The 16,244-nt window shown below is 37.8% G+C and overlaps 1 protein-coding gene across 1 annotated transcript in view; it reads left to right on the forward strand.

The window, feature by feature from the left end:
* Window positions 1–15,901, forward strand: part of cxxc1a (CXXC finger protein 1a) — a 70,734-nt gene extending 54,833 nt beyond the window's left edge. The window contains exons 12-15 of the mRNA XM_028813294.2: window positions 7,177–7,273; window positions 9,202–9,354; window positions 12,166–12,321; window positions 15,580–15,901. Of these exons, the coding sequence (XP_028669127.1) occupies window positions 7,177–7,273; window positions 9,202–9,354; window positions 12,166–12,312 (397 nt within the window). The 3' untranslated portion in view covers window positions 12,313–12,321; window positions 15,580–15,901. The remainder of the gene's footprint in view (window positions 1–7,176; window positions 7,274–9,201; window positions 9,355–12,165; window positions 12,322–15,579) is intronic.
* Window positions 15,902–16,244: the final 343 nt, after the last annotated feature.

The raw sequence follows: 16,244 nt of genomic DNA on the forward strand, positions 1-16,244 counted from the left end.
ACGATACATCCTTCATTCAACATTAATTCAGCCGGTGGAAGACCAAACAGTGTTAACGCTTGTGGATTTTCTACGGGATATTTATTGCTGACAGTTCGTCACATGTTGGTTTATTATAAATGTGACCATGATCTTTCGAATTCATATAGAAATCCAAGAAATCTTCTTTGTCTGTGTTTTGCAGATAAATTTTGTGTAAAGTGCAATACTTTTGAATGTATGGATTTGTGTCCATTGGCTGTAGAATTTTTAATACATCCAATCGTTTAACTCTTTCAATTCAATGTTGCATCACTTCTTCGTGATCACAAATGTAAACCTGACCTAATTGTGGTTTCTTCAAAATTAAACTTGTAGTAGCTTTAATTGTTGGGGAACCATAGATTCTCATAGCATATGATCCAGAATCATGTAAATCTATGATTTTATCTTTGAATGATGCAAACGCGAACAGATTATTGGAGATTCAGATATTTTCCCTGCAGTGTTTGTGGATTTCACTTTCACCAACAACAAATCTTTTAATTCTCATGGATACGCCTCTTCATTGGGAAGAAACACTACTTTTCCCTGATGGCAACGCAAATTGGACGATCTACAAGTCTCCGACTTAAACTTTAACTCTGAATAATATCTACATACTTCTGTCATATCACCTCTGTCCATATATTCTTTTCGCTGTTCCGTTATTTCACCGAGTAATAAATTCTATTTGTTAGCGCTAATGCGATCTTTACTATCAGTTGTTTGAGTCTTTCGAATTTTATTACTTTCATAATCTGTAACTTGCTCTGCATGTGTATCACGCCAACATTTTTTTTGAGACTTTCAAATTCCACTGCTTTCATAATCTCTTACCTGCTCTGCACGTGTATTGCACCAATGTTTTTGAACATCTTTACGACATTCTACTTTGTCTTCTACTCTTTGTCTTTTATTTCTGACCCCACTTGGACCTGCTAGGTTTTCAGTTCCACTTGGTCCGGGCTGATTATTACTTTCCTTATTTTCTGAATTTGCACTTAGATTATTATTGTTCTTTTTTTTAATTCTTTTCTCTCCAACGCTTTTGGGCCACTTTTCAACGCGCTGCCCTTTCTTCTTCGCTTAGCCGTTGACGTGTCATCTAGAATGTATACAATTTTTGTCCAGAAAAGGACTACAACAAAGGAAACGAATAGATTGTATGTATAAAAATACTGTCCAGAAAAGCTTCTTTAAAGGATGAAACTGAGGACTTTTCATAAACGACTTAAAATGAGGAAAACGTAAAACTTTATAAGAGCTGAGAGCGCAGGAAGTGTGTCTGACAAAAGCATTCACACGAATGAGAGGCGAGAGGACTGTGGCTGTGGACCGTCAACCGGAAATGGTTGAGACCAACTTGAAAAAATCTCTTGGCAATAGTCTTGGAATGGTTGAGACCAACTTGAAAAAATCTCTTGGCAATAATCTTATCTCGTTTTAAGATTTTCTTTTATAATAGAGTGAAATGTTCTGCAAAGATACTGCAGTGCAGTCTAAAATAGCAGTCACAAGAATTTGCTGTGGGATAAACAAGAAAACCTTTTCAAATGGTTGCTGGTCTTTGTTAGATGATTCTTGATCCTTCTGTTTCATATGTGTTTTGTTTATTGATTGATTGATTTGAAGTATTGAATGGGAAGTGTTTGTTAATAAACAACTAAATTGGAGTGCTTAGTTCCAATTAGAACCACATCTATTAGATCTGTGAACAAAACTGAAGTGCTCAAAGAAAATCCCGTGCAGACACCAAGAGAACCTCCTGACTCCACCCAGATATCCCTCGGGTTTAGTGCTGCTGCCTCACAGTTCCAGAGGAATTTTAACTGTATAGTTTGTAAATATATATAGTTCTCTGAGGTTATAAATGTAAACAGAAAGAAACAACATTCTTGTACATTAAGTTGTACCCTTATAAGCAATTAAAAAAGGACTTTATTGTATGCTGAATCAATATTGTAGAGGCTGTGATAATTGCATATCCTTGTGTAAAGTGGAGTAAATTGGTAAATTATTTGGAGCTGCATTAATATCAAAAACTTGTGTTTCTGGCTAATAGCACATACACTGTATGTTTTCTTTTATTTGTGAAAAAATAAGGTAAAAGATTAATGTATGCTTGAAATACAGCATTAACTTGTGGTTGGACTCCTTAGAAATATGTGTTTATCTTTTACAATGCAATGCAACTTTTATTAAAATAAAAAAAAAAAACACCTTACACCCTGGGGGCGTTTTTCCAACACACTCCACCTGGTGGGGGGGTACCCCAAAATAAAGCCTTATTCATAAAATAAAGGCAGGACGGACAATGTTTAACTAAAACATGACTGATAACTTCCCAAATGTGATAGAATCTGTGTTTGTGTCAAATTTAAACATTCCTTTACTTAGAAACTGCTGCTAAACTAGGGGAAAAAAATAGGCGCGCTCAGTAATTTTGTCAAATTTTTGTTTTCAGGTACAGTATATCACATGTACAAGTAATGCTAGGGCAGTTTATTTATCTCTGGGGTGTTCCCAAACATGCCAACTGTACCTGTCTAAAGTTTGATGTTGACAGCACAAAAAAATAAATAATTATAGCATTTGGCACCATGGGTGCCCCTCCTGTATTCAAAACTGCTCCAAGAACCTCTCTAAATGGGCACTATGAGGGTATTTTTCACCTCAGGAGGGAACACAAAAAAAATAAAACTTTTATTATTCCAAAAATAAAGGAAGGACAGTCAAATTTTCACCTGAACCTAACATAATTTTCCAAATGTGATAAAATTTGATACAAAACACAAATTCTAAAATTCCTTTACTTAGAAACTGCTGCTAAACAAGGAAAAAACTAGGTGCTCAGTTAATTTTTTTTTTTGTTTGTTTTGTGATATATTATATTTCCATGTACCAGTAATGACATCAAGCAGCACAGTGATGACAACTATACATATACACACATACAAATAAAAACACTTTTGCTTATACAGGCAGTCCCTGGGTTACATACGAGATACGGACTGTAGGTTTGTACTTAAGTTGAATTTGTATGTAAATCAGAACAGGTACATTATTTTAATAAATGCTATTGTTGACCAACTGCTCTGCCAATGAATGCTTGAATTTCACATCTCTCTGACCTTTTTATTATTTCTCTTTTATTTTCAATGGTGATGGTTTTTCTCTTCTTTACTGTATCACCAGCACTTGCATCAGATTTGTGTTTCAGAGACATTCTTGAAGGGTGAAGACAAAAGGTTAAGATGAGCTCTTCTGCACAGCACTGTACACGTTATTACAGCAGGAAGGCACCCGTCGTCAACAGGTCTGATGTGCTGACAAGAGAGAACTTCCTGCTATTTACGTAACAGTACAAGCAGGCTTGCCATTGAGAATTAATGGGGGCGGCGAGCGGCAGTTCACCATTCACCCACCACACAGTCACCTCCACTTGCATACAGTATGCTGCCTGCAGCATCCGCCAACCGAGAACGAACACGGTGCGGCCAAAGGCGGGTAGTGAATCGCCCACCACCACCCCCATTCAACAGGCAGCCACCCGAGGCACGCTACAATGCTACCCCCGCCACCCCATTCACCCTCAATGATCTCCGTTCAGCCACAACCGGGTCACCACTTGCAGCATCTCCAGCCGCTCCTGTCTATGAGCCGCCCACCGAGAACAAACGTGGCAGCCATGTGTAGTGGGCAGGCAGTGAAACGCCCCCCTCCGCTCCATCCAGCCTGCATCCAGTCAGGAGCAGTAGCTCAGCGAACCGCCCCATCAAGCCTCCGTCCTGCACACGAGCAATAGCTGTGGCACCGGTGACTATGGACCACGGGTCACTGCTTGCCGCCGGGAGCCGCCCGAGGGACACTACACTGCGCAAGTAGCGAAATCACTCCCTCCAGTCTCTGTCCAGCCACCGCTTGCAGCGTCCCCAGTCTGAAGATGACAGAGCGACAGTTACTGAGGCGCATGCGTCGCAGCTGTGGCCCCGTTCGTAAGTCGTAGGTCGGATGTCCGTAACTTGGGGACTACCTGTATACATGTAAATAAAAATAGTTTTGCTTAAATACAGTATTGCTCACATACACACACACACACGTTCATATAAACACAAAACAGTTTTATGTAAAAAAATATAAATGTCTTTGTGTAGACAGTTTCTTGAAACACTAATAAATGGAGATGAAGAAATGTGCATTGTAATATACATACACATTATATATAATATATGCAGTGGGTATGGAAAGTATTCAGATCCCCTTCAGTTTTTCACTCTTTGTCATATTGCAGCCATTTGCTAAAATCATTTAAATTAATTTTTTCCCTCATTAATGTACACACAGCACCCCATATTGACAGACAAAAAAAAGAATTTTTGAAATTGTTGCAGATTTATTAAAAAAGAAAAACTGAAATATCACATGGTCCTAAGTATTCAGACCCTTTGCTCAGTATTTAGTAGAAGCACCCTTTTGAGCTAATACAGCCATGAGTCTTCTTGGGAAAGATGTAACAAGTTTTTCACACCTGGATTTGGGGATCCTCTGCCATTCCTCCTTGCAGATCCTCTCCAGTTCTCTCAGGTTGGATGGTAAACGTTGGTGGACAGCCATTTTTAGGTCTCTCCAGAGATGCTCAATTGGGTTTAAGTCAGGGCTCTGGCTGGGCCATTCAAGAACAGTCACAGAGTTGTTGTGAAACCACTCCTTCGTTATTTTAGCTGTGTGCTTAGGGTCATTGTCTTGTTGGAAGGTAAACCTTCAGCCCATGTCTGAGGTCCTTAGCACTCTGGAGAAGGTTTTTGTCCAGGATATCCCTGTACTTGGCCGCATTCATCTTTCCCTCGATTACAACCAGTCATCCTGTCCCTGCAGCTTAAAAACACCCCCCACAGCATGATGCTGCCACCGCCATGCTTCACTGTGGGGACTGTATTGGACAAGTGATGAGCCACCAGTCAGGGCTTTATGGCAGAGTGGCCTGTCGGAAGCCTCTCCTCAGTGCAAGACACATGACAGCCCGCATGGAGTTTGCTAAAAGACACCTGAAGGACTCTGAGATGGTGAGAAATAAGATTCTCTGGTCTGATGAGACCAAGATAGAACTTTTTGGCCTTAATTCTAAGCGGTATGTGTGGAGACAACCAGGCACTGCTCATCACTTGTCCAATACAGTCCCCACAGTGAAGCATGGTGGTGGCAGCATCATGCTGTGGGGGTGTTTTTCAGCTGCAGGGACAGGATGACTGGTTGCAATCGAGGGAAAGATGAATGCAGCCAAGTACAGGGATATCCTGGACAAAAACCTTCTCCAGAGTGCTAAGGACCTCAGACTGGGCTGAAGGTTTACCTTCCAACAAGACAATGACCCTAAGCACACAGCTAAAATAATGAAGGAGTGGTTTCACAACAACTCTGTGACTGTTCTTGAATGGCCCAGCCAGAGCCCTGACTTAAACCCAATTGAGCATCTCTGGAGAGACCTAAAAATGGCTGTCCACCAACGTTTACCATCCAACCTGACAGAACTGGAGAGGATCTGCAAGGAGGAATGGCAGAGGATCCCCAAATCCAGGTGTGAAAAACTTGTTGCATCTTTCCCAAGAAGACTCATGGCTGTATTAGCTCAAAAGGGTGCTTCTACTAAATACTGAGCAAAGGGTCTGAATACTTAGGACCATGTGATATTTCTGTTTTTCTTTTTTAATAAATCTGCAACAATTTCAAAAATTCTTTTTTTTGTCTGTCAATATGGGTTGCTGTGTGTACATTAATGAGGGAAAAAATTAATTTAAATGATTTTAGCAAATGGCTGCAATATGACAAAGAGTGAAAAACTGAAGGGGGTCTGAATACTTTCCGTACCCACTGTAGATATACATATGACTGCTTGATGGCACCATTGTCAGTATAACATTACATATAATTTCGACCTACAACAATCTACACCGATCAAAATGAAACTAAATACAAATTATAATGAGCAATAGTTTAGCAAGTTTACTTACTCGGGGAAACATTTCTTCTGAGCTGCTGTCTGTGTCAGCCTCAAAATCAGCCAGGTCTATATTCCTTTCTTTGGAGATAGTCTCCAAAAACTCAGTCAAAGTGCATTTTGGTCAACTTGAAACCATTTTTGCTGGAAAATAAGCAAAAACGATGCTCAATGATGTTCTTCAAAACTCTGCCACTCTGTGTGTTGATGCACCATGCGTCTTTGAGAGACTTATAGTTTATTAAGCACGTCCTAAGCTGTGTCTCATTCAGTTCATATTTGGACATCTGCATATCGTTGGAGACATCACAGTCGCTGCCATCCAGTGGTATGACGTTTGCGAGTGTATGACCTATTGAGTCCGAGCTAATGTCCTAAAAATATGAGGCGCTATTTGCCAAAGGTGGCCTCGCGATTTCTCATATTTTTGAGTCTATATCATGATTTATGTATCATATAATAATATGTTTAGACTTGTTTTGATAAGGAGAATCTACTGTATGTGCTGCTGTGTCATTTGTAGATATCTGCTGCTGTTTTGTGAAGTAATATGCAAAAACACACAAAAAGTAAGAAGCCGTGTATCGCTGTTTCCATTTTTCAGCCTGTAGTCGTGTTTGCTGTGTCGTTAGGAGGGTTCATCACATTGATTTCTGAAATCTATTGGTTGAGACCTTTTGATTGATGCATAACACTTAGGTATTCCATACACAGAATAATTACTACAGCTTTTTCAAATATTGTTTGTGACAATTTATGAAACACCACACGTATGATTTCATACCAGATTAAAAGTCAACCATAAATATTGTAACAATATGATTACTAAGAGTGTGAAGTCGACACCCGTCACTTACAAATGAGATATTGTTTGTGTCCGTGTGTGACATTGTTCACATGTATGATGTAGTGAAAGATTTTGAAAAGATTGTTGTGCCTGGTACCAGGCTGCTCAGAGTGTAAATTAAATGTTTGAGTAATTATAATATTATGAACTAAAAATTTATAAATTCTGATTTTGGTCAAATGGAATGATTATGGTCAGGAATATTAGGTAGGCTAAGGTATGCATATGTATTTCTTCCCTTTTGAAAAAGGCACTATGAATCCATTTTCTAAACTTGTTTTAGTTTGTAATAGTATTAATATTCATTTTGTAGGGCTACCCGTCTCTTCTGTGACGTCTACAACCCACAGAGCAAAACTTACTGCAAACGCCTTCAAGTTTTGTGTCCAGAGCATTCAAGGGACCCAAAGGTAAGTTTTTAAAGAATGTAGTTCACCATATATCATACCATCTTTTTAAATGTTTTTAGACAAGTATAAAGTCTAGAGCAATTGAATGTTGTCAATGGTTTCTTTTTTAGGGTTAAATATTTAGCTCTTCAGTTATATTACTATTTCTTTTGATTTTAATTTTAAACCAGATTAGTTTTATTTAAAAAAATGTCAGTAAGTGTAGCTGTTTGATGCTTGTGATCAGTTCATAATGATTAATTGTTAAAATAACACACCATGATAAGTAAATTTTACAAAAATACATTTTCCAACAAAGTCTTGATTAGTGCCCTATGTGTGTAAGCATTTCTTTTAAAAAGGAATGTGGCTGACGACCTATTGATAAGGTGCAGAAAATCTTTGCTGCCCGTCACACTGACTGGTCACCTGTCTTGTTCTGCCATCATACGCTCCCTTTGTGTGAGATCCTCTGACCACCAGTCATTATTTTTCTTAGTGAGTGCTGGCAGTATGGTAGGTTGCTACAGTCTGACCTTGAATTTGTTTTGTATGTTGAAATTTTGTGTCTTATCATATTATTAAACCGTTTCAGTGAGTTTAATCAATCTTTCACTCAAGTTTTCCCAGATTTATTTATTTATTTTTGCATACGGCATCTATTCTGCTTATAGGTATAAAATGATTTCAGGTGTAGTTTAAATACTGCCCTTGTATGTCTGTTTAAAGTACAGATGAAAAGCAGTTTAACTGTTTATCATGTGTTACAATAATGTTATTATATGAAACCCAACCTTGTGGGAATTAATTATTCTTTTTTTTACATAGCATATACCTTTTTATTTCAGTAACCTCAATAAAATACCATAAAAACATTGAGACAATGTTCATGAGCCCTGGGTGTTTTTATTTTTAATCTGCCTTTCTTAAATTTTAAAGAGACTAACTGGCAGCTGCTGTGTAGGTTGTCTTTTTTTTCTTCATTAATGTACACTATCTGTACTCCTAAAGCTACAGCAATATTTTATATTTACTAAATGAGTGAGTGACAAGTATTGCTTGGCAAATGGTGACTTTTAAAACCTGCATATAACTTGTGCTAACAACCATTTTTTTTTTTATTAAAATGCTTTGCTCGCCAACCCCCATGCGCCTGCCACTTCGCGTCTTTGCCACTCACGTATATGGATTTCACTTTCACCAAACAACAAATCTTTTAATTTTCGTGGATACGCCTCTTCATTGGGAAGAAACACTACTTTTCCCAGATGGCAACACGAATTAGACGATCTACAAGTCTCCGACTTAAAGTTTAAAGCGGAACAATATCCTGTCATATCACCTATGTCCATATATTCAATTTTTTTCCGCTCTTCTGTCATTTCACCAAGTAATAATTTCTGTTTGTTAGCGCTAATGCGACCTTTACTATAATTTTTTTGAGATTTTCGAATTTTAGTACTTCCATAATCTCTAAACTGCTCTGCATGTGTGTCGCGCCGATGTTTTTGAACCTCTTTACGATGTTCTACTTTGTCTTCTACTCTTTGTCTTTTATTTCCAACCCCTCTTGGAGCAGAGAGTGCAGGAACTGTGTCTCCCAATAGCATTCACAAATGAGAAGTGAGTGGACCGTAGGCGTGGTTGTAAATGTTTGAGAGGAGGGCGGAACTTGTCAAATCTCTTGGCAAAAAGTCTCGTCTTGCGTGACCTGAAATTATCTCTCACGGGAGTTGAAATTATCTCTGAGAACGTCTCGTCTCAGGATTTCCTTTTATAATAGAGAGAAAATGTTGTCACTACATTTAAAAGGGTGTCCTGAAAGCAAAACACTCTTCTTAGTAAAACAGCAAATAGACTTGTTAATTACCACATTTGCCTTTTCTTTTGACATCTTAATACCCAACATTCACACAATTCTTCCATATTCCTCTATTTTTTTATAACAGGTACCAGCAGATGAAGTGTGTGGCTGCCCATTGGTCAAGGATGTCTTTGAGCCAACAGGAGAATTTTGCCGTGTATCCAAACGCAAATGTAATAAGCACTACTGCTGGGAGAAGTTAAGACGGGCAGAAGTGGACCTGGAGCGAGTCCGGGTGGTAGGCAATCTTAATTTTACATGATTAAAAGTTTAATTATTTGCTTCTTTTTCCAGGGTTGTTTTTTATTTCACCATTGCAAGCCTGGTTTCAGCTGAATTATAGATGTCTGGTTCTTCTCAATGACTTTTTTCATACAAAAGTATGAAATTGCAAATAAAACAAGCACATGTGTGTTACAGATATTGTCAGGAAATTTAAGATTAAAATAATTTAAAAAATTTGCCTACACAGTAACAAGAGAACAATTGTTCTCACTTTTAGAATTGTGCTGGGAATCCACATCCACCTTTCCAGAGTTAAAGGAACTAATCCTGTGTAGGATGCCAGATTGTAAAATATGCGTTCATTATTTTAGGGGAGGATATACTGGACTATTACACTCACATCCATTATTAAATGTAACATTAATTAGTCAGTCATGTTTTATTACCTTTGCAATGTTGCCAATTAAAGCCTCAAGCCAAGTCGATTTAGGTGTAGACCATCCTGTTTGAAATTGCAGGGTCTCTCCCAAAACAGCTAAAACCTTAAGTGTGGAAGTAAAAGATAAATAAATGAGAAGAAATATGAACACCAGTGTATTAGCTGGGCTTATCCTGTCAGGAATTCTTTCAAAATCCATTACTGCAAAAACATTGAGCTCTTTTTAACAAAAGGTTAACATTAAAAGCACAGACATGCTACTTTTGCTACTGACAGCCACTGTTTTTCATTTTTAATTTACAGATAGATCTTGGTTTGCTAAAACTGCTGGACCTTCTAACTTGTGGACCAAAAATTACCATTAGAACTTTCATACTAATGAAAGTATTGAAACATTTCTTCTTCTTCATCTGCTTCTTTTTCCTACTTTTATATGTGGTTGATGTGCTTGATCAACCTTCTCTATTACAGCTTGGTCCTACAGCTCCTCCTGAGTCAATAATTTTTCCTTCTGGTCTTCTTTAATTTTTCTATCCAACTCTGTTTTGGCCTCATTCTGATTCAACCAAATTAGACTATATAGGTTGGAGCATCCTTGGTAATATATAGGTTGGAGCATCCTTGGTAAAATTGTATATTTCATTTAATCTGTAAGTTAAGATGGGTTAACCCAACTTTTGCTGGGTATAAAGTTGAAAATATTATTTATGTACATATTAATCTGCAATCACCATTTATCTGCTGAATTTAAAATAAATATTGAATGAATAGTAAAGGGCGGCACGGTGGCGCAGTGGTAGCGCTGCTGCCTCGCAGTAAGGAGACCCGGGTTCGCTTCCCGGGTCCTCCCTGCGTGGAGTTTGCATGTTCTCCCCATGTCTGCGTGGGTTTCCTCCGGGTGTTCCAGTTTCCTCTCACAATCCAAAGACATGCAGGTTAGTTGGATTGGCGATTCTAAATTGGCCTTGGTGTGTGGGTGTGTTTGTGTGTGTGTCCTGCGGTGGGTTGGCACCCTGCCCGGGATTGGTTCCTGCGTTGTGCCCTGTGTTGGCTGGGATTGGCTCCAGCAGACCCCCGTGACCCTGTGTTCGGGTTCAGCGGGTTGGAAAATGGATGGATGGATGGATGAATAGTAAAGATGCATGTGAAAAATGTTTGGCCCCCGTGTCTGTCCAAATGTTATTTGTAGCCATCTGAGTCTGTCATTTTTTTGGTTTTGGATTTGTTTTCTCCATTTTACTTGCAGAGCTTTTCTAGCAGCTTAATAATATTTTTAAGTCTATTTGCATGCTCTGCATGCTTAAGCGGTCCCCACAGATGTAATCTAAATTTCATGTCCATGTAGATGCAGTTCAAAGGTCTACTAGTTGGACAGTAAAAAATCACATGAAAGACCATCAAGGAGGTTATTGAGAATTTTGCTCCAAGTTACGTCCAGCTGGTACAAAACATGCTTCAAGCCTGAAACCATGAAGTGCACCTTGTTGCTAAAGATTAATTTTCCTACATTCTCGTGTGGACTTCTTCCCTGCTGATCTCGGTACAGTCAGTGAATAACATGGGCAAATGTTTCAGCGGGACATTTCAACAATGAGAAAGTACAATCCATCGATTCTGGCTGACGGTTGTTGGACACTGAAACGAGAAGCATCAGATGCTGACTAGAAATGAAAATCAGCAGTAAAACATTTTTAGCTCAGTTGAACTAATGCAGTATGTCTGTACCATTAAGTTTTTAAACGGGCTAAATTCAATAAAAGTTAATTTAATGTTGTTTTCCAAATTCCTGCATGATCTAGTCAATCTGGAATTATATTTTTGTTCAGATTGAAGCTATCTATTGTAATCATCAAACATTTTTCAGGAAGGAACTGAAAAAAACTGTTGCCCAGTGTTTCCTGTATTTTCAAATCCTACTAAGAAGAGTCAATGTTTGTTGAGAGTAGACACAACATCCTGAGGGGTTAGAAAGGTTTTATGTGTTTAAGTAAGATAAAAACAGTTTTGTAATATGTAATCTAAAGCCTAATAAGTCAAAGTTTTGAGACCTTAAAAAAAATACCTATGCTACACACACTATTAATGTTTTCAATGTTCTAAATTCAACAAATAATGTCAGTTATTGTTAAAAAATTACTTAAATGTTTTGAAATATTCCTCAATGAAGTAGTGTTAACTTCTTTTCACTTACACATACCTTGAAAAAGTTACTTAGCCAGGGTGTCTGATTGTATGTTTAAATTTAAGGTCCATTAGTTGAACAGCAGTGTTTTAAACATTTTATTTTTTCATAGTTTTCTGGAACACACACTGTTTAGCTTTGATAAATAAATACTATACATCTTTAAATTGTTTATAACATGTTTTTTCCTTCCTGTCCCACAGTGGTACAAGCTGGATGAGCTTTTTGAACAAGAGCGTAATGTCAGGACAGCAATGACAAATCGTGCTGGTTTACTGGCCCTAATGTTGCATCAGACTATTCAGCACGATCCCCTGACCACAGATCTCCGCACCATCAAAGACCGCTGATCTGCACAGGTCAGTTTGCTGTTTATCCAAATATATTCGATAGCTAAAGGTTAAAAGAGGCACACAATTAACTCCTGTTCATATGCAGTCTGCCACGTCTTATTGACCAAATTTAAGCATGTAAAACCAAAATTGCTTGTACAGCCTGCGCTCAGAGTGTATTCTGATCATCTGATTTAAATGTTCATTTGAAAGAAGCTTCATAGCTGGAATGCCGAGATTAAACAAGGGTAACAAGTGTAGAGACTCGATGCTGAAAGACTGAATGAGCGTCTACAGATTATCACTGACCCGAGTGGTGCATGTGAGGCTCTTCATTGCCATCATGCCATGCAAATAGACTGAAGTGCAACCAGTTTTTTTTCCAATTTGGGTAATTTTAAATAGCAGAGTGGAAAGTGTCAAAAATAGGGACATGCTGGCCAAGTGCAGAAATTTAAGGCACTTCAGAGGCTAATCATATGCAAAAATGGTAGGTTTGAGTCATTTTGACATAGTTCAAGTGTTTCAGGTATTTGTGTTTTGGTCAGGTAGCCCCAGACTTAAAGTGAATTATATTGTTTGTCTTCAGGAGACGGTCATTTCTGATGTGCTGCAGCGTTGTTTCTGTGCTATGGCGGGTTCAGAACATGTACTAGCAATTTCAGACATATTGTGATTGAATGTTATTGAGTGCTTAAAGAGGAAACCATGCATACACACAGGTTTTAGGATTTCTGTTATGAAATTGGACAAATGTTAGAATAGACAGTTCAAATATTGGTTTCTTCAATGCTTTTGCAAGTTTGAGGGCAGCAGTAACCAAGGTAGCTTATTTAAAGGAGCAACAAAACCTTAGAAGGGTAGTATAGAAGGAAATGACAGGAGGCATTAGGGGAAATGAAGATGGGAGTTTAATTAAAGAGTCACAGTAGCATAACAAAGAAGTCACAGGAAGAAGATGGCACATAGAATAGGGAATTGTTACACACACAATTGGAAGCATTTTGACTTGCTGTGAAGTGTTACAACAGTGAAGTCGATAGTCAAATCTCGGCCTGGACATTGCCTTTTTCAAGTCTCTGTGTTCTCCCGGTGTCTGCTTGCATTTTTCTTGGTACTCCAGCTTCCTTTTACATCTCATTGACATGTTATGATTGACTGGTGACTCTACTGTGGCCCTGTCGGAATGAGTGTGTCTGACGCTGCTGATATATCATCATCTGGCCCCTCAGAACCCTCTATTGGAATAAGCAGTTCAGCTAAAGGATGGATCTGACTTTGCAGTGTTGCCATCATTCAGACTTCATTTTCAATACTAAAACTTGAGGCTTTATCATCTGCTCATAGTAAAAGTAGTGCCAAGATGAACTTTGAATTTATAACAACTGTGTTGATTTCTTTAAGTATTGCGTCATTTGTCTTTTGATGGCCTGGTGACTTACTGTATGTAAGGCTTAAATCAACAAGTAAAAAAAAAAGTTTACACCTTTATGAAAATCTTCTTAGCAGGACAAGCTTGTAAAATAATCTAAAACTGTGGTTCTCATACTCAGTCCTGGGGATCCACTGTGACTGCAGGTTTCTGTTTCAACCAACTTCTCTTTTTAATTGGACCCCCAGCCTAATTATTATGTGAGCTGTTCTTTCCCAGTTTCAGTTGTTTGGGGATCAATGTAGATATTACCAAGTTTGGTGAATTTTTATTAAAGTGTGCCAAGCAGTTATATTTGGCGTAATGTAGATTTTTTTTTTCCTTCCTTCCTTTTTTTTCTTTTTAACAATATTTCCATTAGTTGCAGCAAAGGGACAAAATAATACGGAAACATCAAAAAGAAAGTTAAGCATTTAAAGCTAAAGCAAACATATTTCTAAATGTCTTAGAAATGTGAAAATCATGCTATTGTGCCTTTCTGAAAGCAGAATAAGAGAAGAGAAATGACCAGCTAATTAAAGATAGATAGATAGATAGATAGATAGATAGATAGATAGATAGATAGATAGATAGATAGATAGATAGATAGATAGATAGATAGATAGATAGATAGATAGATAGATAGATAGATTGATTGATTGATTATTAATCCCAAGGGGAAATTCACATACTCCAGCAGCAGCATACTGACTGATAGTGAACCGGGGGGCATATGTGGGGAGCAAAAACCTGCTGCCTCATGGTGGTCCCCAGGTCTGAGTTTGGGCACCACTTCTCTAAAAAAGACTCAAAAACTTTGTTAAGACAAACAAATGACTTAATAGTTTTATCATATTACACAACTCCAGTGCAATCTTGAATATTGTGATTTCACCAGTTAATGAAACTAAAACCTATTCTTTTACTGTTTATTAATAAACATAGAAGATTTAAATAAGGAAAAGTTTCATCATATACATTTAGATTGTAAAATTTATAATAAATCACATTTATTTTAAAGGAAGCAACAATATTTATTATCCTCTGATAAATGAACTAAATTTGCAAATTTATATTGTCTCTAGTACTAGGGTGTCGTACCGTGTTAGCCATTACGAATGTAGTGAGAAGTCAAACAGAATGACACCTTTTGTTATATTGAAAAAAAAAATTTAAATAAAATACCAGGAGACTTTTACTTCTGTGCTGGTATTAACATTTCTTGAAAGATAGAAAACTGTAATCCACCTAACCAAGGAATACGTCGATCTCTCCGAGGTCAGAAGCAGAGCAAATTGCACATCGAGATTCCTCCAGCAGGTCTGAGTTGGCATTTCTGTTACTGTCAAGAATACGAAAGTGAGACCACCACTGCTGTACGATCCCAAGTGCTGCCTGCATACTACTTCTGTTTTACAGAACAAAAGTTTTTTGAGATTTTCAACAGTATAGTCTCGTGATAAAACTGAGATTTTTGCGAATATGATGCGTATTGTTTTTGTTTTAATATTTTATTGTATTTTTTTTTTTGCACACTTTCTTTTTCATAAATGATTAAGGAATTCAATTATCTTCCACTTTTCTACTGGATTTAGCACTAATCACAAAATTGAGTGCACCTTATTTGTAAAATCCATCTGAATTAAATTGTGTTTCTTCATTGAATGTTTGCTGTTTCCTTATCTTTATGACGTTCTGGTTTCCCTAAAAGGGCCATACCTCAAGGCATTCTATCTTTGTATATTTGTGTTTACACTTTAGTTCTGTGGTCATTTTGAGCTTCACCTGTGGCAAGACCTGAAACTTTCACAAACTTTCACATAAGATTATCAGCTCCCAGACATTAAATCTCATTTTCTCGTTTCCCTCTGTAGTCGACTTTGGAAGCGTCAGTTCAGCCTTGTTTTCTGCAGTGCCAGCATCTGCGTACATAGTGAACTTCTGCTTCATCATGGACTTCTGCCTAATGTGTTCACTATGTACAGCGCTTTCTTACTGGAACAGTTTCAGAAGAGGAGGTGGGGACATTCTGGTGACATCCACATTGATGGAAAATTGCATTGTATAAAGTGAGAGATTTTTTGTATTTTTTTCTTTTAAAATGTTTTCTATTACATTCTGTGCTGTGTAACTGAACTTTGAAATGTACTTTTCATAATCATGACTGGAATCAAATAAATCAGTCAACTGATCAAAGTCTGGTTTTGTTTTCTTTCTTTCTCTCTGTCTTTCTTGAGTGCCAACAATTACTGTGGAACAGACATTCCTCTTTTTGAACTTGAAGTGCACACTACACACAATTTTGTGAACCAGATTAAGTGACTTCTACATGTAATGCTAGTCAACCCCACAGTGCAGATGACATCCACATGTCCAGAACTCTGCAATTCTCATTTCATTAACACATGCCTGCTGTCCACAATTAGTACGTCACATAAGCTCCTGCCTGATTTATAGGAGGCCTGATGTATGGAAAGTTCTTGGTGTATGTCTGGTATTTAAACATTTTGTTTTTCTCTTTAAGCCTGCATTCAGCATA

Source organism: Erpetoichthys calabaricus, chromosome 11 (genome assembly GCF_900747795.2).
Source record: "Erpetoichthys calabaricus chromosome 11, fErpCal1.3, whole genome shotgun sequence".
Classification (NCBI taxonomy): Eukaryota; Metazoa; Chordata; class Cladistia; order Polypteriformes; family Polypteridae; genus Erpetoichthys; species Erpetoichthys calabaricus.